The sequence below is a fragment of the Dromiciops gliroides genome, chromosome 2 (assembly GCF_019393635.1).
Source record: "Dromiciops gliroides isolate mDroGli1 chromosome 2, mDroGli1.pri, whole genome shotgun sequence".
In the NCBI taxonomy this organism is placed as follows: domain Eukaryota; kingdom Metazoa; phylum Chordata; class Mammalia; order Microbiotheria; family Microbiotheriidae; genus Dromiciops; species Dromiciops gliroides.
Genome location: NC_057862.1, coordinates 180,920,105 through 180,945,302, shown reverse-complemented (window position 1 = coordinate 180,945,302; position 25,198 = coordinate 180,920,105). Strand labels below are relative to the sequence as shown.

Here is a 25,198-nt window from a genome sequence, read left to right as displayed (position 1 = left end):
ATGAAAAAAGAATCAGTAAAATAGAAAAGGAAGCACATTCCTTAAAAAAAAAAAATCATTTGGCCAAATGAAAAAGGAAGTGCAAAAGCTTACTAAAGAAACCAATGCCTAAAAATTCAAATTGGACAGATGGAAGCTAATGACTCCATGAGACACTAGGAGTCAGTCAAACAGAATCAAAAGAATGAAAAAATAGAAGAAAATGTGAAATACCTCCTTGGAAAGACAACTGACCTCAAAAATAGATCCAGGAGAGACAATTTGAGAATTATTAGACTACATGAAAACCATGATCAGAAAAAGAGTCTAGACACCATATCCTAAGAAATTATCAAGGAGAGCTGCCCTGATATTATAGAATCAGAGGATATAATCATCATTGAAAGAATCCACTGATCACCTCCTGAAAGAGACCCCAAAAGGAAAATTCCAAGGAATATTATAGCCAAATTCCAGAATTATCAGATGAAGGAGAAAATACTCCAAGCAGCCAAAAATAAGCAATTTAAATATCATGAAGCCAGAGTCAGGATTGCACACGACTTGGCAGCTTCAATATTAAAGGATCACAAGGCTTGGAATATGATATTCCAGAAGGCAAAGGAGGTTGGATTGCAACCAAGAATGAACTACCCAGAAAAACTGATTACTCTCTTTCAGGGGAAAAGATGGACATTTAATGAAATAGGGGACTTTCAAGGTTTCCTGATGAAAAGGCTAGAACTGAATAGAAAATTCGATCTTAACATATAAGACTCAAGAGAAGTTTAAAAAGGTAAATGGGGAAAAAAAGTTATTCAATATGGTTAAACTGTTTGCATTCCTACATGGGAAGATAATACTTATAACTCTTGAGAACTGTATCTCTATTTGAACAGACAGAATAAGTATACAAAGATGGTATAAATATAAATTGTTTATGGGGAGAAGAGGAAAGGGGAGTTGGAATGGGTTTAATTACATCATATGAAGAGGTGCAAAAAACCTATTACAATGGAGGAAAACAAGGGAGGGGTGAGCATTTTTTCAACCTTACACTCATCAGATTTGGTCCAAAGAGGGAATAACATATATGTTTATTTGGATAAAGAAATTGAGCTTATTCTTTAGGGAAGTAAAAGGGTAAGGGGAAAAGGGGGCACTGATAGAAGGGAGGGCAGAAGCAGGGGAGAAAAGGGTAAAGAAAAGGGGGGCTGGTAAAAGGGAGAGCAGATTGAGGGAGGCAGTGGTCAGAAGTAAAAGGTTGGTGAGGAGAAATAGGGTAAAAGAAGGGGGGATAGGTACAAAGGGGGTAAATAGGATGGAGGGAAATAGTAATAATAACTATGAATGTGAATGGGACAAATTCTGCCATAAGACAGAAGTGAATAGCAAAGTGATTAAAATCCAGAATCCTACAATAAGCTGTTTATAAGAAACACATTTGAAGCAGAGAGATACACACAAAGTAAAGGTAAAAGGTTGGAGCAGAATATTTTGTGCTTCAGCTGAAGTAAAAAAAAGCAGGGGTAGAAATCCTTACCTCAGACAAAGCAAAGGCAAAAAAAAGATCTAATTAAAAGAGATAAAGAAGAAAACTACATCTTGCTGAAAGGTACTATAGATAATGAAGTAATATCAATACTAAACATGATCGTGTGTGGAACTCCTAGAATTTACTTCCTTTCTTCCACCATCTTGGCTCTGCCCCCTGCAAGCTTGAAACTTGACCCTGGATAATTTTTATCTGAAACATCCAATAACATATGAGAAGAAAGAGATAATAAGACTAATTATGAGTTAAACCCATGTTATCCTAACCAAAATATAGTGTTATTATGTCTGCAGATTGCTTTGAATACATTATCTTTATTGGTTGGTATTATTGGTATTATGAGCTAGGTGGTAGAGTGGACAGTGTTGGGGCTGGAGTCAAGAAGACTCATCTCCCTGAGTTTAAATTCCACTTCTGACATTTACTAGCTGTGCGACCCTGGGCAAGTTACTTACTCCTGTTTGCCTCAGTTTCCTCATCTGTAAAATAGGCTAGAGAAGGAAATTGAAACCCTTATTGTGTTTTTGCCAATAAAATCTCAAATGGGATTATGAAGTGTTTGATATGACTAAAGAAACCTAAACAACAACAAAAGATATGTGAGAAATAATTGTTAATAATCAATATCTTGGGGGGTCCCAGAGATCTGTGCTTCTTTCTTAAGGCAAGCTCTCCTTGAGAGATTCCATCAAATCTCCTCATCTGGGTCAAATCCAAACTCACCCTAAATTTACAAAGAATCAATGTTGTCTTTGGAAATGTGGAAGGAAGAGGAGCTGACTTTTAAAAAATAATTAAATTTAAAATAGTCTAAATTCCTTACCTCCAAGTACTTGTTGCTTCACTGACAAAACATTGAGGTTGTTAGGATTACAGAAAATGTCTAGATCTGAGTCAGGATCTTGACCATGTGGATGATGATTGGTGGAAGGAGTTCTAAAACAAAGCTTATTCATGGACTGAAGTAAATTTACTCCATGATTTAGAGTTTATAGGATTATGAGATTTAGATTCAGAAAAAATGCAAGAATATATTAGACTCTTCAGCACCATTAGGCTGCACTTTCTGTGGGGCCATGAATTTTCCAGGAGTAAAACATGATATCAATTTGGTGAAATATACAAGATACAAACATTTGATTGTTTTCCTTTTTAAAAAGAGAGGCCAGTTTGGGCATCTTGAAACTGCCTATCACTTAGCAGTTTGTCTTTGCTTTGTGTGCCTCACATGGTAGGCTTACACAGATTGGGTATACAGTTTGGTCTTTTTTTTCTTCAGGGCAATGAGGATTAATTGACTTGCCTAGGGTCACACAGCTAGTGTGGGCATTAAATTAGCCTCAGGTACCCCTCCCCCTCCATTTCAGCTGTAGGGAGACCTCTGAGCCAGGCTAAACTGTGAAGAGGAAAACCCTGAGCCACGGATGTGGCACAAGGTGGCCCGTTCTCACAAACAGAAAGGCCCACGAAAACCCTCAGGTACGCTGGGGTTTGCTTCACCCAGCCCCAGCTGTGGGCTCACGAAGCGCGGAGCTCAGCCAGCCCTGGGGGCAGCAAGCCTGGGTTTCACATAGGCGAGCAGGTTAATAAAAAGGGGGCTGACAAGAGAGATAGGGGGGACAGTACAAGGAGGGGGGAGAAAGTGAGAAAGGGCTATGATACAGAGATGTTAGAGACGCTAGGGCTTTTGAGGTGTTCATTGTGATGGTAAAGAAAGGTGGCTACGAAACAGGGCAGAAGAGGTTGGAGTAAGAGACACTGAGAGGTCTGTGACAGAGAAAATGCTAAGGAGATGCAGGGGTGAGAGAGATGAGCAGGAAGGTCATAGAAATTCATTTCTTTACTCTTATATTTATTTTTATAAATAAACCCTGCTTTGGTTATTTAATTAAGAGGCTTCTTAATCATTTGCTTATTAATTTGGGAGCGGAGCAATGTGGAAAAGTTTTAAACAGCCCATATTAAGTTAATAGCAGTCAGATAGCCAGCCAGTCAAAAGTCCCGAGATTAGGCCCCCCAGCCAGATTAGGCCCCAGTAAGTTAAAATATTTTTACATATGAATGGCGACCGCAACAGGACTTATGGCCCAATTATAATTTTTCTAAAGTTATAATTTTTCATATAGTCGAATTATATACTTTTTCAGATTAGATTAGATATAGTTACAATTTTTTTTTTACACACTAGTAAGTGTCAAGTGTCTGAGGCCAGATTTGAACTCAGGTCATCCTGAACCCAGGACCAGTGCTTTATCCACTGTACCACCTAACTTCCCCCTACAGTTTGTTCTTTTAAGGGATTTTGGGGGAGAAGACAAATTATGGCAGAGAAATACAAGAGAAAGAAACTCATCAAGGACATATATACTTAGACTGGTATGTTAATTTATGCTCTTGTTGGTCCCTCTCTTCTTCCATATGATTTATAGAAGAATATTTTTCTAAAGTATTTTCATATTAGGAATTAGTCTCTTCTTTGGTATTATTCAACTAATACTTTATTGACCAGGGAAAAAAGAAAACAAACAAATAAAAAACCCTATCAAACCAAAATGTGCTTCTCTAATAACTCCCATGTGCATTATCATGGAAAGATTTTTTTTTCCTCAGTATTTTTTTTCCTTCCTGAGAGTATATATAAATCTCTCTTCCTGAGACCACAGGAAAATAACCAAAATTTCAGTGGTTCATATCTCTTTGAAAAGGCTGTTCTCTGAGGTCCTTGTCTACAACTGGTAAGTTGAATGACCAAGGCTAATATATTCGGATTCCTGTGTAATAACAAACCAATAAATTCTTATATAGATTTGATACCTGAGTTGAAAATATGTACTCTTTCCACTGAAGGGATAAACAGACAATGTCTCTGGGTCTCAGTTTCCTCATCTGTAAAACAAGTGGGTGGGACTGGCTAGTCTCAGTGGCATATTTTAAATCTTCTTAAATTACTTTATAAAGTTAGAGTAATTTTTAACCAGCACCCAAGTGACTATTCCCAGATTCTATTCTACCATAGATTCAGGAGATCCAATGTGCTTATCAATAATTTTCTTGGACAAATCAGCAAATTTGTGGCCAATTCTGCAAGCATTTATCAGGCTCATTCTATGTTTTTGACACTATCCTTGGCATTGTGGGCACCTAGAAGGAAAATGATATAGACTAAATGTGAAAAAAATGATATGGAATTATGTAGTACAGAACCGTTAACAACCACATAGTGCGGGGCTACTGCAAGCAATAAAAGTAGTAATCATGGTTGCTCTCTATATTTGTCAAGGGTTTCACATGTAAAAATTATTTGTTCCTTAAAATCCTGTGAAAAAGTCACTGTTACCGTTATTATTCCCATTTTGCAAATGAAAAAATGAAAAACTGTTAAGTAACTTGACCACAGTTATTCAGTTATTAAAAGAGACAGAAGTTTGTTTATTTTTTTAAATTGATTTCACTTATTATGCTCTTACTGTTACAGCAGGTTGCTTCTCATGTGTGAAAAACAAATACAGTGGAAATATAGATTGTACAATAGGACAAGGATAAAATAAAGAAGAATAAAATATGAAGCACAGGAAATCACTTTTAATTGGCTGGATCAGCACACTTCTTTGTGGAAGAAGTGGTGTGGGAAGAGATTTGAAAAGACAACAAGGATGAATAAGTATGATCCAGACATTGGAGATGGCCTGTGTAAATGCCTAGAAGACAAAAGAGTGCAAAATGACATAAGTATAGTAATAATTGTCCCTTTTGGCTACAACATAGTATACATGATTTTAATGCCATGCTTTGAAGTTGATACCTTATTCTACTAGTGGATGTTGAGCTATAGAATGACCTGCCCAGTTCTTTTATTTAGGAAGATAATTTTGTCAAGTATGTGAAGAGTGTATTTGAGATGGGAATGAGTAGAATAAATAACTTACAAGTCCATCTAAGTAGTCTGTTTTTATTTCTTTCAATTAATTTAACAAACATTTCTCAAGGGGAATGGTGATGAGAGTCTGAATTGTTAGAAGCTCTGTGAAGAGGAGGAATTAAGAATTAAATGATAATTGGAAAGTAGAACAACCTGTAGTTTACAAATTATTGAACTAAGGCTGGGGAAAGGAAACAGAAGCAGAGTAAAAACTGATACAGTTTTTCATTCAGGGTAGTTGAACACATGACATGGGGAAAGGCAACAGAGGAATGAGCATATATATGGCACCTATACTGTTCTGGGCACTTTAGAAATATTTTTATTTGACCCTCACAATAACAAACAAGGTAGGCAGTGTTATTATCCTCATTTTATAGTTGAAGATCCTAAGGAAAACAAACCTGCCCATGGTGACACAGCAAATAAGTGTATACGGCTGGGTTTGAATGCAGGTCTTCTTGACTCTATGCCCAACTCTTTATTCACTGTGCCATCTAGTTGCCTTTTTATGAGCAATAAACTTAGAAATGTTAAGTGAAGGATATTTCTAGTAGAGAAGATAATATGAGCAAAGGTATAGAAGCAAGCTATTAGGAAATAGAGAATAATTTTTTCCCCATACCGTGGACATCTGCCTTGCATTTTTCCTCTTTAGAATCTAGACTTCATATGGGAAGGAGCTTTGTTAATTTTCATCTTAATAACTGAATAATCTCATACATCGTATAGAACATATGAGTTTCTTATATAATGTATTTTGATTTGATATGAAACTCATCACCTTGAACAAGAAGAAAAGTGATAGAAATTGATCCTTGGCATGTCTTTGGACAAATGGAGTTTTAGGTGTTTGGCAGATCATTCTGGTCAAGATAACCATTTTTCAGGGAGAAATGTGGAATTGAAATTCAGGATAAAGCTAGTGGGTAGATATATTGACTTGGTATGTATCTGCAATAGTGGTGATAATTTGAGGCCATAGGAGAGAATGAGCTAGCATTGGAGAGAGCCCTGAAAAAATAAACCCGCAATAAGTTAACACAATGCATGTGAAACATTTTCTTCCCTTTGCAATAGGAAGCTACTGGACAGTATTTAGCCAGCGTGACTTAGTCACATTTCCTATTACTCAGGAATTTTTTTTGCTAGCTGTGGGAATACTAGGAGGGTAGGAATGATTAATATCAATGACATGTTAGAAAACTTCTAAAATAATCCAATTCAGTTCAACAAATAAGATAATGAGGGTTTGAATTAAGTCAGGTAGTTGTGTGAGTGAAGGAGAGGAGACAGATTCAACAGATATTTGGAGGTAAGAACCACCAAGAATGTAAGTGATTAAATAGGGACAGAGATGATCAATGCTTTAAAGTAACACACAAGACAATAGTGTCCAGGGAGTTGATTTAAGCGCAAGTCAAAGCCTGGGCCAACCAAACAATCTCATAGCCATTGAAACCAAGTGTTGTGTTAGAAAACTATAATACCTGAAGTGAAGTTTGTAGTGATCATACTAACAGGTGCATTGGCTGGGCATATTATTACTACTGAATTCAACATAGAATTAAAACAAAAACAAAAACAAAAACCTACTATTCATCCAGCACAGTGCAGAGGTTTTGGAAAGGAAAAACAAGAGAAAAGAAAGTGAAGACGCACTTATTAACACCTACTATATAACTGGCACTGGGCTAAAGGCTTTACAATTATCTCATTTGATTTTCACAACCACCTGGAGAAAAGTGATATGATTTTCATTTTATTGCTGAGAAAACAGGTTTAGAGAAATTCAGTGACTTACACAAAAGTGTATCAAAGAGTCCTTAGCATTCAATATTATCTGTTTTTGATATATAACATTCTTATTTCCATATACTAAAGGATATTCACCTGAAATTATGACTTCTTTCAGATTTTCTTCCCTATAGAAAACTTCTGGATGCTTGAAGTATATCAGATGAAGATGAAGAATAACTCTGTGCTAAATGAATTCATTTTGTTAGGACTCACCAATTCTTGGGAGCTTGAGATTTTCTTTTTTGTGATCTTCTTCCTTGCTTATACATCAATCTTGGCTGGAAACTGTCTCATTATACTTTTGGTGACTTTTGACTCCCACCTGCATTCAATCCCCATGTACTTCCTCCTGGCCAACCTCTCCTTTCTTGACATAATTCTTTCCACTGTAACTGTCCCCAAGATGATCATAGACTTCTTCAGGGAGAGAAAAACCATCTCCTTTTGGGGCTGCATGGCACAAATATTTCTGGCTCATCTCTTGGGAGGTAGTGAGATGACTCTTCTCATAGTGATGGCTGTTGACAGATATGTTGCAATTTGTAAGCCTCTCCACTATATGACCATTATGAACCACCGAATTCTGGTAGGAAGTGTACTGCTCTCATGGACTGTTGGCTTTGTGCACACTATGAGCCAAATGGCCTTTATGGTGAGTCTGCCCTTCTGTGGCCCAAATGTGATTGATGATGTTTTTTGTGACCTTCCCCTGGTGTTGAAACTTGCCTGCACTGACACCTATGTCCTGGAACTGCTTGTTGTTGCTTTCAGTGGGCTGCTTTCCCTGATTTCCTTCATTCTCTTACTTGTCTCCTATATTGTGATATTAGTCACTGTCTGGCACCATTCCTCTAGTGGGCTTTCTAAGGCTCTATCCACATTGTCTGCTCATATCACAGTTGTAACTCTTTTCTTTGGGTCACTAATCTTAATATATGCTTGGCCAGTTAGTAACTATTCATTAGACAAATTTCTTTCAGTGTTTTACTCAGTTGTCACTCCTCTCCTGAATCCAATTATCTATAGTTTGAGGAATCAGGAGATGAAAGCAGCTATGATTAGACTAAGGAGTCGGCATATTAGCTTTAAGCCAAACTTCTAAATGATGAAGAAATTTCTTATTGTATATGAAAGAATAATTCTGTCATGACCAATTATGTATATATGTATGCATACTTTACCAACAAAAATCAATCTTATTTCAAAAACAATTCACAAATAATATTCTAGAAATAGTTTTGTGTTTCTGGTTTTGCGTCTGAATTTTAACTTAATTTTGAGACCCTCATAAATGGAATCCAATTCAATCTTGGAATTATAAATTGGAAGACTTCAAGAAATATTTCTATAGAAAAATCATGGCTTGAACTATAATATTTATAAAATATTTTCTATTCTTTGGTTTTATGATCTTTTGCTGCTATTTGAAACATGTCATAGTTTCAGCCTGATAATCAGTGGGGGTAAAGGCTCAAATAATTGAATGCTTTAGAGATTTTGGGCCAAGAATACAGTTTGCCAAATTCTCCATGTATGTCTAAAGAGATTTTAACTGCCATGACCAAGGATAGCTAAATCCCTCTATAAAGAATAATTGAATAATAACCATGTCATGTTATAGAGTAGGGCATATAGTTTACAAGGCAGTTAAGTTCACTTCACACAAAGGGCATGGATGGACCACTCTGAGAATAATATTTAGATGAGGTCACATTGCACACAATTACAAACACCTCTTGACATGAAGCATACACACACACATACTCACACACACACAGAAACACACTATTCTGAAAGAAATAAAAATCTTAGTTAATTTAAATGAAAAAAAGCACATTGGATTAGCTTTCAGACCATATTGTTTCTACAGTGAATGATGTCATTATAACAAATTGAAATGGCAAAATTTCAGTAAAAATGTTAATTTTCCATGTAGAAAACTAACAATAAGAGTATCTAATCAATAGGCCTTAATACTTTAAATATATTTTATTCCTTTCTTTTGTTTTTACTTTGCCCAGATTTATCTCTGCATTCTAACCCTTATCTTCTCACAGTCATCAGTTAAAGCAAATAATTTTTTTAAAAAGAAGAGAAAAAAAACCACATTGAAAAATTTTGTCCTGCATAATGTTGAACTGAACCCCACCCTTCACTCCTGATTCCTTATAAAAGAGTAGAGAGATATGTTTTCTCCTATCTCTCCTTTGGGGCCAATATGGATTTGTTTTTGTTTTTAATTTCAGAACATTCAGTTTCATTTATTTATTGTTGTTTCCATTTATATTAGTTATTATTGTGGCTATTATTTTCCTGGTTCAGCATATTTCACTTTGTATCAGTTCCTGAAAGTCTTTCCCTATTTCTATGTATTCATCAACTCCATTGTTTCTTATGGCACATTTATCTTTAAATTTTTTTTGATAATACACATTTTTTTTAAAGTTTTGAATTCCAAATTCTACCCCTCCCTTTCCTAGCCTCTCCCTAAGGCAATACACAATTATATATAGATTATACATGTGCAATTATGTAAAACATTATCATATTAGTCATTTTGTACAAGAAAACTCTAAGAAAAAAAAATGAAAGAAATGAAGTAAAAAATACCATGCTTCAGTTTCTGTTCAATCAATATCAGTGCTTTCTTTAGAGGTGGATGGTATGCTTCATCATTAGTCCTTTGGGATTTTCTTGGATCATTGCATTGCTGAGAATAGTTGTGACACTCACAGTTCTTTATCAAACAATATTGCTGTCACTGTACACAGCGTTCTCCTGGTTCTGCTCACTTCACTATACATCAGTGCACACAAGTCTTTCCAGGCCTTTCTGAAACCATCCTGCTTATCATTTCTTCCTTCCTTCCTTCCTTCCTTTCTTCCTTCTTTTCTTTCTTCCTTTCTTTCTTTTCTTTCTTTTTTTTTGTGGAGCAATGGGGGTTAAGTGACTTTCCCAGGGTCACACAGCTGGTAAGTGTCAAATTTCTGAGGCCAGATTTGAACTCAGGTACTCCTGAATCCAAGGCTGGTGCTTTATCCACTGCGCCACCTAGCTGCCCCTTATCATTTCTTAAAGCACAAGAATATTCCAGTACAACCATATACCACAGCTTGTTTAGTCATTCCTCAATTGATGGAGATTCCTTTTATTTCCAATTCTTAGCCACCACAAAGAGAACTGCTATAAATATTTTCGTACAGTTAGGTCTTTCTTTTTCTCTTTTTTGGGATGTCTTTGGGATATGAACCTAGCAGTGGTATTTCTGGATCAGAGTATGCACAATTTTATATCCCTTTGGGCATAGTTCCAAATTGTCCTACAGAATGGTTGGATCAGTTCACAACTTCACCAACAGTGGATCAGCATCCCAGTTTTCCCACATCGCCTCCAAGATCTAACATTTTCCTTCTTTGTTATATTTGCCACTTTGATAGGTGTGAAGTGGTACCTCAGAGTTGTTTTAATTTTAAATTCTCTGATCAATAGTGATTTAAAACATTTTTACATGACTATAGAAAACTTTGATTTCTTTGTCTGAAAACATGGCACATTTTTCTATGACATTCCTGCACCAAAATTTATTTGCTAATTCCCCTATCAGTGAGCATATACTTTGTCTTTTTTTGTTTATTTAGAATTTTATTTTCCCAATTACATGGAAAAGCAATTTTAACATCTATTTTTAAAACTGTGTTCCAATTCTCTTCCTTTGACCCCCTGAACACCCTCCCTTTAAGAAGGCAAGCAATTCAATATAATGAGCATATACTTTATTATTCTTCATTATGTCAACAATAATAACAACAAAATACCACTATAAGTGTTTGGATATAAATATATATGGATTCTCTTTTTGGTCAATGCCATTTTGAGAGTTTCTGCCTAGCAATGAAATATCTAGATCACAAGACATGGACATTTTAGTCATTTAGCTTGCATTGTTACAAAATGGTTTCCTAATATTTGCAACATTACACATCTCCACTAACAAGCATTTTTCTTTTTTTAGCTTTTAAAAATATTTAATTTAATTAAAAATTTTTTCTTCCAATTACATGTGAAGATAGTTTTCAACATTCATTTTTGTAAGATCTGATATAGATTATACATTGCAATAATATTAAACATATTTCCACATTAGCCATGTTGTGAGAGAAGAATTAGGACAAAAAGAAAAAAACCACAAGAAAGAAGAAACAAGAAAAACAACAAAAAAATGAAAAGAATATGCTTTGATCTGCATTCAGACTCTGTAGTTCTTTTTCTGGATGTAGAGTGCATTTTCTATCATGAGTCTTTTAGAATTGTTTTGGATTGTTATATTGCTGAGAAGAGCTAAATCTATCTCATCAACAAGCATTTCTTAAGCACTTTGCTCAACACTGATGATCTGGAATATAGTTAAAAGTCACTATTCTCAAGGACCTCACTGAAAAATGTGGAGACAACATACAAACAATTATGTATAAATACACTATATTAAGTATATATATTGAAGATATTATGAGAAGGAAGGTATTGGCATTAAGGGAGCTCAGGAAAGGTTGGTTTCCTTCCTTCCTTCCTTCCTTCCTTCCTTCCTTCCTTCCTTCCTTCCTTCCTTCCTTCCTTCCTTCCTTTCTTTCTGTTTTAGTTTAGACATGAAGGAAACCAGGGAACATAGGAGAGAGTGATGAAGAGGGTGAGAATTCCAAGAATGGGACATAACCAGTGAAAATTCATGAAGTTGAGAAAGGGATTGTCTTGTTCAAGGAACTGTGAGGGGACCAGTGTCACTGTATAATAGAGTACATGATAGGTAGTAGGTTTAATTAATGGTCAATAAAGATTTATAAGTACCTACTACATGCTGGGCACTGTGATAAGTACTGGGAACACCCCCCAAGAGGCAAATTCCAGTCCCTACTTTTAAAGAATGCCCAATCTAATAGAGAAGGAAATATACAAATAACTATGTACAAGAAAGCTATGTACAGGATAAACTGGAAATTATTACCTGAGGAAATTTGCTAGAACTAAGGAGCATCCAAAAAGGCTTCTTCTATCTGAAGAATAACATGTATACGTGTAAATATTTGCAAAATAGAATGAAATGGAAGTGGTAATAAGGGTATGAAATCAAAAAAGGTTTTATTTATAGAAAAAATATTTTAAAACAGACTGAATTCCTTTCCATTTTCTGGGTACTTATTGCTTCATTGAAATACAGTGATCTTTTTTTTTTTTTTTTTTTTTTTTTTTTGGTGAGGCTATTGGGGTTAAGTGACTTGCCCAAGGTCACACAGCTAGTAAGTGTTAAGTGTCTGAGGCCGGCTTTGAACTCAGGTCCTCCTGACTCCAGGACTGGTGCTCTATCCACTGCGCCACCTAACTGCCCCGAAATATATTGATCTTCACAGGTTTACAATTTTTATACCTGAGCCAGGATGCTGTGTTTGGTCTTTAAAAAGATGTTGGGGAAGAAGATAAATTATGGCATAGATAGGAGGGAGAGAAACCCATTAGGTACATAGGCATTCAGACTGTTAATTGATGCTCTTTCAGTGGTCTTTCTCTTCTTCCCTGGGATGTACAGGAGACTCTTTTCTAAAGTAGGTTCAGATGCATAATTTCTGTTCTCTGGTAAAATTTATCAAATACCTTAATTATCAGGGAACTGTTCTTTCTCTTGTAGCTTGGGGTGGGAGGGGGACTATGGTTCCCTAATAACACCCAGGGGGATTTGCTCTTCTGATTTTTAGTTCATTATTGCATAAAGGCTTTTTCCATAATCCCCCCCCCCACCTGACAGTATATATAAGGTTCCCTTCCTGAAGCCAGAGGAAAATAACCAAGAAGATCAAAATCTCAATGTGTTCATATTGCTTTGAGATCTTTGTCTAGAGCTGGTAGGTTGAACCAACAATTCTAACATACTTAGCTTTTTGTGTAATAACCACCTGATAGATTTATATAGAGGGATTTTGTAACTAAATAAAAAAAAGGCACTATCTACTGAAGGGGTGATTATGATTTAACCTTCCCAGGCCTATTTCCTCATCAGTAAAATAAGTGGATGGCATTAAATGGTTTCAGATGTCTATTCCAATTCTGCTTCAATGATAAGATTTTAAGAAGAATGAATTCTTTTTAGCCAGCACCTGAGTGATTATTTACAGGTAACAAAATCAGATCTAATGTTTTATCATTCATTTTCCTGATCCACTTAGCAAATTTCTGTTCAATTCTGCAAGTACTTATTAGGCTCATTCTTTGTTCTTGACACTACCCTTGGCATTGGGGGTACAAAAAAGCAAAATTATGCAGACTATTCCCTGAAAGAGTTAACACTTTAATAGTGTAAGACTACTAGATGCAATAATAATAGTGATTGCTATTTATATTGTATTCAGGTTTGTCAAGAGTTTTACATGCAATATTTATTTGTTCTTTCCAAAATCCCGAAATGTATTCATTACAACAATAGGTAATCCCATTTTTCAGATGCAAAAATAGAAATGTTACATAACTTGACCATTATCACTCAAATATTAGAAGGGCCAGAGGCAACATTACATTTTTTGATGATATTTTGTGCTCCTTCTACTCCAATATGCTTCCTTTCCTGTGCAAACACAGGACAAATGGAGACTATTCATCATGATAAAGGGAAATTATAGGAGAATAAGATGTAAAGAGAGAGAAATAACTGAGTTGTGTGGATTGAGATAAACTTTGTGGAAGAAGTGGCATGGGAGCTGGTTTGAAAAGGCAGCAATGATGAATGAGTATGATTAAAACATGGAAGATCATCAATAAACACAGTGACAGAAGAGTGCAAAATGAGATCAGTACAGAGGTAATGGTCCCTTTTAGCTACAACATAGTATACATGAATGGCCTTTGCTTATAAGTTTGCAACATATTTTACTTCTAACATTAAGAAACTGGAGGATAATTGCACCATGGAAGACCTGCCCAATCCTATCATTTATGAAGATTATTTTGGCAAATGTGTAAAGACTGGATTAGATATGGGAATGAGTAGAATAAACATCTCACAAGTTCATTTAAATAGTCCATTTTTATTTCTTTCAATTAAATTAACAAACATTTTTCTAGGGGAAAGGATATGAGGGTCTGAATTAAATTAAGAGCTGGATGGGGAGGATGAATTAAGATTGAATGATAATAGGAAAGTAGAAGCACCTGGAATTTCCAAATGATTGAACTGAGGCTGGGGGAGGAGAGTTAAAGACTGAAGGAGAGTGAAAATCAGTATGGAGTTTTTCATTCTGAGTAGCTGAGGATATAAGATGGGGGAAGGGAATAGAGGACTAAGCATGGATATAGCACATATTCTATTTCAGGCACTTTGGAAATATGACCTTATTTAATCCTCAGAGCAACCCTGCAGAGTAGGTAGTGCTATCATCCCCACTGCATAGTTGAGGATCCTGAGGCAAACAGAGGTAAAGTTACTTGCCCATGTGTCTGAGGCTGGACTTGAATGCAGGTCTTCCTGACTCCCTGATGAGCTCTCTATCCATTGTCCACATCTCTCTCTATTTATAAGCAAGAAAAATATTTTGCTAGCCATGGGAAGAATAGATTGGAGCTGGGAATGATTAATATCAATGACAAATTAGAAGGTTTCAAAATAATCTAATTTAGTTCAACATTTATCAAGGTGAAAGGTGAAAAGCGTCTGAATTGTTGGGTAGCTATGTGAGGAGAAAGATTCAAGGGATATCAGGAAGTTCCACTGAAACAGGGATTTGCAAGTGATTAGTTAGGGATAGAGAAAGTCACTGCTTTAGAGTAACACACAGGACAAAAAAAATGTTCTGAAATATTATAAAGGAAAATCTCAAAGTTGAAGTGGGAATCCAAGAGAGTATTAGGTATTCCTGATGAGTAGAGAAAACAGAATTTTCTTTAGATTTATTGGACTTCATATGTCAAGTCTGAATTCAGACATAAACACTGAGGCATTTAATTAGGAAGAAAAGCAGCAATAATTTAGAGTTATTGTCAGGATTTTTTTTTCTCTTTTGTTGCTTCTGGTGATAGTTTAGTTCTGATCAAAAAGTGTTTATTGAGTACATAGTGAACTTTTTAGTAGCCTGATTCCTCATGTTCTCCAAATATCAATGGTCATTTCTATCTTTGAACTGTTGGTTCCCATTGGTCAGTGTAACAATGACTATCCAATGCTTTGTTGTTTTTTCATTGCATCCTGTCATAGACACATATCCTCACCTACAACATATTTACTATAGACCTGGAAATTTGTGATATATTTCTTGCACTACCCTGTTACATTGATGTGTTCAGTAAAGTCTAGATTCTCTCATTTATTGATCAGTATTTTCATGAAAACTCTCCGTGTTCTATCTATGATTATTGAGGATATGTCTGAGGAAACAGAGGTTGATAGAAATTAAATAATTTACTTAAAAGTGTTTCAAAGAGTTTTTAGCATTGAATATCATCTGTTTTTGGTATGTACTATTTTTTTCTTTTCCATATACTTAAGAATACTCATATAAATTGTGACTACTTTCAGATTGGCTTCCCTACAGAGGACTTCTGGATGCTTGAAATATATCAAGTAGGTGAAGATGAAGAAGAATTCTATGCTAAATGAATTCATTTTGTTAGGACTCACCAATTCTTGGGAGCTTGAGATTTTCTTTTTTGTGATCTTCCTCCTTGCCTATACATCAATCTTGGCTGGAAATTGTTTCATTATACTTATGGTGACTTTTGATTCACACCTGCATTCAACCCCCATGTACTTCCTCCTGGCCAACCTTTCCTTTCTTGACATGAGTCTTTCCACTGTAACTGTCCCCAAGATGATCATAGACTTCCTCAGGGAGAGAAAAACTATCTCTTTGTGGGGCTGCATGGCACAGATGTTTCTAGCTCATCTCTTGGGAGGTAGTGAGATGACTCTTCTCATAGTGATGGCTGTTGACAGATATGTTGCAATATGTAAACCCCTCCACTATATGGCTATCATGAACCACCGAATTCTGGTAGGAAGTGTTCTGCTCTCATGGACTATTGGCTTTGTGCACACTATGAGCCAAATGGCCTTTATGGTGAGTCTGTCCTTCTGTGGCCCTAATGTGGTTGATAATGTTTTTTGTGACCTTCCCCTGGTGTTGAAACTTGCCTGCACTGACACCTATGTCCTAGAGCTGCTTGTTGTTGCTTTCAGTGGGCTGCTTTCCTTGATTTCCTTCATTCTCTTACTTGTCTCTTATATTGTGATATTAATCACTGTTTGGCACCGTTCCTCTAGTGGGATTTCTAAGGCTCTGTCTACACTGACTGCTCATATTACAGTGGTAACTCTTTTGTTTGGACCAGTCATCTTAATCTATGCTTGGCCAGTTAGTAGCCATTCATTAGACAAATTTCTTTCAGTGTTTTACTCAGTTGTCACTCCTCTCCTGAATCCTATTATTTACTGTTTGAGGAATCAGGAGATGAAATCAGCCATGATTCGACTGAGAAACCGATACATCAACCCTAAATCTTCTAAATGATTATATCACGATCAAATTTCTTATTGTATTTCACAGGATAATTCTCAGCATGACCAATTATTATATTAATATATATAGGAGAAGCCTTTACAAATAAAAATTACAATTATTTGCAAAACTGCATAAAAATGTTCTTGAAATTTTTTGTTCATGTTTCTGCCTATTTTTGTGCATCAGAGAAATTTCCCTTAATTTGGAGGCCTTCATAAGTATAATTAAATACAATTTTGAAATCATAAATATAGAAAACTTTAGGAAAATCTATATAGAACATCATGCCTTGAACTTAATGATTTCTAAAGTGTCTTCCATTATTTGGTCCTATCATCTTTTGATACTGGTTTGGTTTTAGTTTGATAATCAGTGTAGGTAAAGGCTTGAGTAGAGGAATGTTTTAGATACTCAGTCCAATAATGGAGTTTACCAAATTCTCCATGAATGTCAAAAAATATTTCAGATGCTAATACCAGTGATGGTTTCCTACACTTACAAAGACCAACTGAGTAATAAACATGCCTCTGATTTATATTTTACACTTTAAGGTTGAGAGTCCACAGAACAGTTTAACTTATTTCACAGAAAGGGCTTAGATGGACCCCTATGAGAGTGATGTTCAGATGGAGTCATATTACATTCAATTACAAGCACCTATTGATATGGAATACAAACACAGGTACATATGATTCTGAAATACACAGAAACCCTAGGTAATTAAAAAGGATAAAAACTGGAGCATCTTTCAGGTCATCTTATAGTTCATGATGTCATTATAGCCAAATGAAAAGCAAAAAAATATATAGCCTAAAATAATCATTGACTATATTTGAAAAGCCAAATTTTAGAGCTACCAATGGGTTTTATTTCTTTAAATAGATTTTATTCATACCTTTTGATTTTACATTGTCTAGGTTTCCCCCTATATTCTTTCCTCATCCCTTCCTAGAGAATCATCACTGAAAATCAAGGAACATTTTAATTATCTATAATGTACACATCTGCCCACCCCAACAAAGGTGTGACAGGATATGTCTTCCCATATCTCTTCTTTTTGAACCAATCGATTTCTTTTAAATTCCCAAAACAATTTTATTTGTTTGGTTGTCATTATTGCTTCCACTGACATAATTTTCATTATTGTGGATATTATTTCTCTGACTCTGCTTATTTTACTTTGTATTCATTCCTAGAAATCTTACCATATTTCTATCTGTTCATCAAGCTCATTTTTTTTCTTCTGGCATACTAATATTTGATTACATGTATGCACTATAATTAATTAGAAATTCCCCAATGAATGGGCATATATTTTATTTATAGCTCTTTGTTATAACATGAAAAGGGGGGCAGCTAGGTGGCACAGTGGATAAAGTACCGGCCCTGGTTTAGGAGCACGTGAGTTCAAATTTAGCCTCAGACACTTGACACTTACTAGTTGTGTGACCCTGGACAAGGTACTTAAAACCCAACAACATGAAAAGAAATACTGCTATAATTTTTTTTTTTTGCGGGGAAATGGGGGTTAGGTGACTTGCCCAGGGTCATACAACTAGTAAGTGTCAAGTGTCTGAGGCTGGATTTGAACTCAAGTATTTCTAAATCCAGGGATGGTACTTTATCCACTGCACCACCTGCTATGAATATTTTGATGAACACATATATGAAGTCTCTTTTTGGTCAGTGTTTTTCTGAAAATGTATATCTAGCAGAAGACTCTCTAGATCAAAGGGTATATGCATTTTAGTCACTTTGCTTATACAATTCCAAAATAGTTTCCATAATATGTGCACCAGTACAAATCTTCATTAAAATAAAAAAAAAATCAATTCAACAAGTATTTATTAAGTACCCACTGGGTACTGTGGTAAAAATTATTGGAGTTTAGCTGATTCATTTGGGAGGGGTCACACCTGGCCCACCCTGAAGTTATATATGCTACTGAGGTCAGAAGGAGAAACTTTTCCATAGGCAATTTTTGAAGGACCTCCCCTTTTAGGGGAGGAAGACTGAATGATCACTGAGGGGAGGCTGAGTTGCTTCTGGAATGCTGTGTCTTCTCTCTCCTCCTTGGCTTTTCAGGTGGCACGAACAACTAGGAGACATCCTAGGTGTGGTGAGTGAACACAAAAGCCCTGCACTCCTTTGAATTAGCTTAATTGGAAATGAGCTGGGGATTGTATAGATTTAGGTTAGAGCTAGGAGAATTTATCTGTATTTCTTTTTCCCTATTTCTTTATCTTTGATTTTTATTAATTTCACCTTTGTTGTTTAATTAATTCCCAAGTAATAAAATCTGATCCTTTCATGGAAAAGAAGCTGTAAGGCTCCTTTCTTATTGGCCTGGGAGAAATATCTAAAAAAACAGTTTGGAGGGGAGGGAGCTTTGAACCTAGAGGTCCCTCATTGTTTCCAGGACCCCAATATTTCGGTGAGTCACCCAATTAACTCTCCATATATTAAATTTGGCCCCCACAGTACTAAGAGTTTTGCTATAAGCACTGATGATAGCGTATTTTTATAAAATAGTCACTACTCTCAAGAAAATGACAAAAATGTGTAAATAATATATAAACAACTATGTACAAACACAATATATAAATTATATTTTGGAGAGTATATGAGGGGGCAGCTATGTAGCACAGTGGATAAAGCACCAGCCCTGGATTCAGGAGGACCTGAGTTCAAATATGACCTCAGACACTTGATACTTACTAGCTGTGTGACCCTGGGCAAGGCACTTAACCCTCATTGTCCTGACACCCCCCCCCCAAATACTGAGAGTATATGAGAGGGAAGGCACTAGCAGTAAAGGGAGCTCAGGAAAAATGGTGTTGTTGTTTTGTGGGTTTTTTTGGAGGGGTTGGGTGGGTGGAATATAGAGTTTTAAATGAGGAAAAGGAAGTCAGGAGAGAGGGATGAGATGAGAAGAGAGAAAATTCTAGAAATCAGAGACAACCATTGAAAATTCATGTATTTGTTCAAGAAACAAAAAGGAGGCCAAAGTCACCAGATCATATAGTACAAGGTAGGCAGACAGTGGAGTCAGTTTATTGTTAATAAATATTTATAAGAACCTACTATGTGTTTGGTACCCAACAAAGCACTGAGGTTGCAAAGACAGGCAAAATGCAGTCCCTGCTTTTAAAGAGCCCCCAGTTGAATGTGGGAGACAATATACAAATAGCTATGTGCACCCAAACTACATACAGTATATATTGGAAATAATTATCTGAGTAAAGACACTAGAATTAAAAGGCATCCAGAAAGACTTCTATCAAGACACATGCATTCATGTAAATATATGTTAAATGTAATGGATGTGCTAATAGTTGGCGGAGGGGAGGAAGATCAGAAAAGGATTTATGTAGAAGGTCATACTTGTGTAAATTCTCCAAGAAGTAAATTATTTTAATATTTGGAAATGAATAAAGAACATTTTTAGGTGAAGGAGATAGCCAACATAAAGGTATATGTTGGAGGGGTAGATTGTTTTGTGTGATTAATGATAAGAAGGGCAGTCTGGATGTACTGCAAAGTGTGGCAAAGGGAGTATTTTATAACAAGGATACAAAGGTAGGTTGGGTTCAGTTTGTCAAGGGCTCAGAGGTGTCCACTCACAGTTAGGGGTTGTGATATGGCTAATTAACCAGCAAAGAAGACTGAGAAAGTGCAGTGAAACAGGTTTTAAATGAATCAAGACAGAAAGAGTGAGGGAAAGATAGAGGGACCTAGAGAGACTCAGAGACAGTGAGACAGAGACAAACAAAGATAGAGAGAGATAGAGACAAAAACAAAGAAATAGTGACAGACAGAGATGCAGAGACAGACAGACAGACACGAGAGACAGGAACTAAGAGATAGAAAGAGAGCAAGACAGAGACAGAGCAGAGACACAGAAACAGAGATGGAGAGAAAACAGATACAAAGATGGGGGTGGGGAGAGAGAGAGAGAGAGAGAGAATATTATGAAAATTGAGAAAGGAGTTTCCAGGAGGAGAGAGTGGTTAACAGTATCAAATACTTCAGAAACTCAGACCCATCATAGTGGCAAATATAAGAAAAAAGGGAAATAGTGGATGTTGGAGGGGATGTGGGAAAACTGGGATGCTAATCCAATTTTGGTAGAGTTGTGGACTGATCCAATTTGAAACTATGCTCAAATGGATATAAAACTGTGCATACCCTTTGATCCAGCAAACCACAGCTAGGTTTATATCCCAAAGACATCCAAAAAAGAGGAAAAAATACCTATTTGTATAGAAAATATTTATAGCAGCTCTCTTTGGGGTGGCTAAAAATTGGAAACCAAAGGAATGGAAAGTGGGGAATGAATAAACTAGCTGTGGTATATACTTATGATGTAATCTTCTTGTGCTATGAGAAATGACAAGCAGCATGACTTCAGAAAGGCCTGAAAGACTTCTATGAACTTATGTATAGTGACGTGAGCAGAATCAGGAGAACATTGTGCATAGTGACAGCAATATTGTTTGATGAAGAATTGTGAATGACTTAACTATTCTCAAAAATAAAAAGAACTAATAACAAAGCATACTATCCAACTCCAAAGAAAGAACTGATATTGATTGAACACAGACTGAAGGATGCTATTTTTCACTTTCTTTTTTTAATTTGAGTTTTCCTATACAAAATTACTAATATGATAATGTTTTATATGATTGCACATGTATAACCTATATCTGATTTATTATTGCCTTAGAGAGGAGCATGGGAAGGGGGGGAAGAAGGGAAAGAATTTGGAACTCAAATCTTTAAATAAAAATTTTTATTATTATTTTAAAAAAGGGGAATTTCCCAAGGAGGAAGTACGCTGGAGAGTTCAGACAGGAAATAAACATCACTGTCACCACAATGATGATGTTCCCCACTACAGCAGATCCACAGAGCATTAAAAAGAACATGAAACAGAAAATCTGAAGTTCCCATGGTCTAGAAAGACCTAGAAAAATAAATTCAGGTACTGGATTTATTCATGAGAGATTTCTTATAAAGTGAAAGGAGCCAGAAATCAATTTTAGTTAGTATTTGTCCTTTAATTATCCTTAAGTACTTTTATAATAGTAAATAATTAGTTTTTAAAATAATATATCATTAAAAATAACTTGGAGCGTGAACTGTTTTGGGAGTCCTAATATTGTATTGTATTGTAGTTCAAGCTGCCTTATAAGAACAATTTGATAATTTCGTAATTAAGTAACCATTTAAGGGTTCTAACATAAACTCTCTATTTACCAAATGCCTCTCAGTGTTCAATAGTGCTATTTTGTTTGCTTTATCAGACTTGTAATTTCATTGGTTCTGGGATCCTTCTGATGTGAAACACTCTCTCCCAATGCAGATCCACTTTCCCTGCAACAATTTATAAATTTAGAAAGTCAGTTGAGAACACTGAGAAGTTAAATAACCTGAGGTCACATAGCCAGAAGATGTCAGAAGCAGAACTTGAGCCCAGCTCTTTTATTCTTTTTTTTCTTTTCTTTTTCCAGAACAATGAGGGTTAAGTGACTTGCCCAGGGTCACACAGCTAGTAAGTGCCAAGTGTCTGAGGCTGGATTTGAACTTAGGTCCTCCTGTATCCAGGGCCGGTGCTTTATAGACTGTGCCACCTAGCTGCCGCCAAACCAAACTCTTTCTGATTCTGAGACTAGTTCACTATTCACTATTCCATATACCTCTCACAATGTTATAGAGAATAAAAGATATCACTTTTACCATTGGCTTTGATTCTTCCCAACTTTCTTCTCTTATTTAAACAAATTGAAAAACAACAGCATTGCATAATGATTTTTATTTTCATGATATTGTACCAGATTTTCAAAATGCTATCAGACTATTATTGACTCAGATTTTCAAATATTGTGATTCAATTTCAATTTCTTCCATATGTAAAACACCATAGTATTTTCCAAATGTTCTTCTAGTAATCTAAAATAATTTAATCTAACAATTAGTCTACACATGGAAAAATTACTCATTTCTATATTCTTATAAACATTAAAGTACAATATAAAGCTTAGTCCATAGATTCATAAAATCTGAGAGGGGAATGGACCTAAGTGTCACCTAGTCTAACTTGTACCTGAACAAGAAGGTTATCTATAACATTTATAACTAGCAGTCAATCATCCTTTCCCTGGATACCATCCCACTCTTGAACAACTAACTCTATTTGGGCAGTTTTTTCCTTATATCAAATCCAAAATCTAGGGGCAGCTAGGTGGCGCAGTGGATAGAGCACCGGCCCTAGATTCAGGAGTACCTGAGTTCAAAATCCGGCCTCAGACACTTAACACTTACTGGCTGTGTGACCCTAGGCAAGTCACTTAACCCCAATTGCCTCACTAAAAAAAAAAAATTAAAAAACAAAAAAATCCAAAATCTGTCTTTTTGAAAATTCCTCTCATTGCCCCTAGTTCTGAACATCTGGGAATTTGCAGAACAAATCTACTCTCTCTTTAAAGCCCTTTAATCACTCAAAGAGGACCTCTCCCCCTCCTACATCTTCTCTGCTCCATGCTAAACATCCATAGTTCCTGCAATTAATAACCTGCAATCAATAACCTAATCACTCTCATCTATATACCCTCTAGTGTGTCAAAGTTATTCCTAAAAATATCATCTGGTATAGAACCCAATTCTTCAGATTGATTTAGAATCTAGCAAGATTACTGATTTCATCAGGTTTGGTACTAGTAATCAATGTATGGTAACCAGTGGAGCTAACTTGGGTCAAATTGGTGTGTGATCACAAACAAGGAGAAACATCCTGGCTCTTTTGATGCTGTCCATGTAAAAGATGTCAATGACATCTCTCTCTCTCTCTCTCTCTCTTTTGCATCTAGTTTTGCCATGAGGCTCTCAAATATTTTTGTTATTGACAAAGGTAATAAGCCTTGAATCTCTCTTCCCCAAGGAAAGGCTGTCTGCCTTACAGTTTGCTGAAGAAAGACAAGAGACTAGCAGAGAATTAGCTAAATGTTTGCAGAAAAAAATTTGTAGGGTTTCAATCAAATTGAGATGTTACAATACAATAAAAACATTTTTGATTGCCCTACAAAAATATAAAATACACAAAACAAGGAATAGGTAGCTTAAACAACTTAGTCTTATAAAGTGAAATTGCATAAGCCATAAATACTTGTGTCTTTCCTTGAGTTAGGGTTTCATGGGTATGAATGTATCATAAAATGTTAGAAGATGTTGCTTTATTAGTTTTGCTTGACTGCTTTTCTTTGTTACATGGGAAGGCTCACTGATTGGAGGGTGGGGAGAGGATATATCCCAAAATAGTTGATGTAAAAACAAAAGATATCAACAAAATCTTTTTTTTTAAAGAATGTTAAAAGTAAATGAAACAAAACAAATCATAACAAAACAAAAACAATGTCCAAAATGCCCCAGACACAATGTAATTATTTATCCTTGGTCTTATTTTTCCTTTCACCTTGGGTAAAACACTAAACTCCTTAGACTAGAGTTTCCTCAACAGTAAAACGAATTTGTTTTTCACTAGCTGGCTTCTTGGGTCTTGAGTCCATTTGTACACCTAGGGTCTTCTGATACATTTGCCAACTCACTGATGGTGATTGAATGAATATCAGAAAATTGATACAACTGATATAAACCCTTGACTTCAGCCTTTAAAACAAGTTTTTTGTTGTTGTTTGTTTTTGGTGGGGGAAGATCAGACAAGCCATGACTGAGGCTGAAGAGAAGCCAGTTAAGACACCTTCCTTGGGCCATGTTGTTTCTTCAGAGAACTACAGGCACCAGGAAATCACCACATGGTCTCAGTACTGATTAGAGGCAGAGAAAATATTGGAATGCTGAGGACTTTCTGAAACCAGCAGAAGGGTTCCTCTATTGACTCTCCCTGGACATAGCTCAAAAGGTGAGGAACAGAAAAAGAAGTAAGCCACAATGTAGAAGAGAAATCTCAGTATATTCCTTTCATAAATAGTATGATCTGAACCCTACAAATTCAGGGAAGGTGGTGTAAAGGCTCTATTGATCCCAAGTGCTTTTTCCTTTTAGGGAACACCACTCCCTCACATCATACACATATATGCACAAATAATAATGTCTGGATTAACATATAAGTCCCTGGGAACCTTATTGAGGTGGGTTTCATTTGAATAACAACCTGAAGTTTTCTCTTCTTTTAACTGAGCCTATCCAGAATACTACTATAACTCTGAAATGCTGTATAGATCCCATAGGGAGATGAGGATTACTGAGGCATGATTGCTTTGACTGTTTATGGTTTCTGCTACAACTCCTTTGTATTTTATGTCAGGCTACATAAAGTCAATGCTATATCCAGGGTGTTGACCTGATGGTTTATATGAGAAAGGAGGACCCTTTAACTTTTTGTTATAGAAATGT

At 35.9% G+C, this 25,198-nt stretch overlaps 2 protein-coding genes across 2 annotated transcripts; both read left to right on the top strand.

The window, feature by feature from the left end:
• The first annotated feature begins 7,413 nt into the window (after window positions 1-7,413).
• On the top strand, window positions 7,414-8,355 carry LOC122742663 (olfactory receptor 4K13-like). The gene has a single exon (XM_043987064.1). The coding sequence runs from the start codon at window positions 7,414-7,416 to the stop codon at window positions 8,353-8,355; it is 942 nt and encodes a 313-aa protein (XP_043842999.1).
• Window positions 8,356-15,859: 7,504 nt separating this feature from the next.
• Window positions 15,860-16,795, top strand: LOC122738521 (olfactory receptor 4K13-like). The gene has a single exon (XM_043980536.1). The coding sequence runs from the start codon at window positions 15,860-15,862 to the stop codon at window positions 16,793-16,795; it is 936 nt and encodes a 311-aa protein (XP_043836471.1).
• Window positions 16,796-25,198: the final 8,403 nt, after the last annotated feature.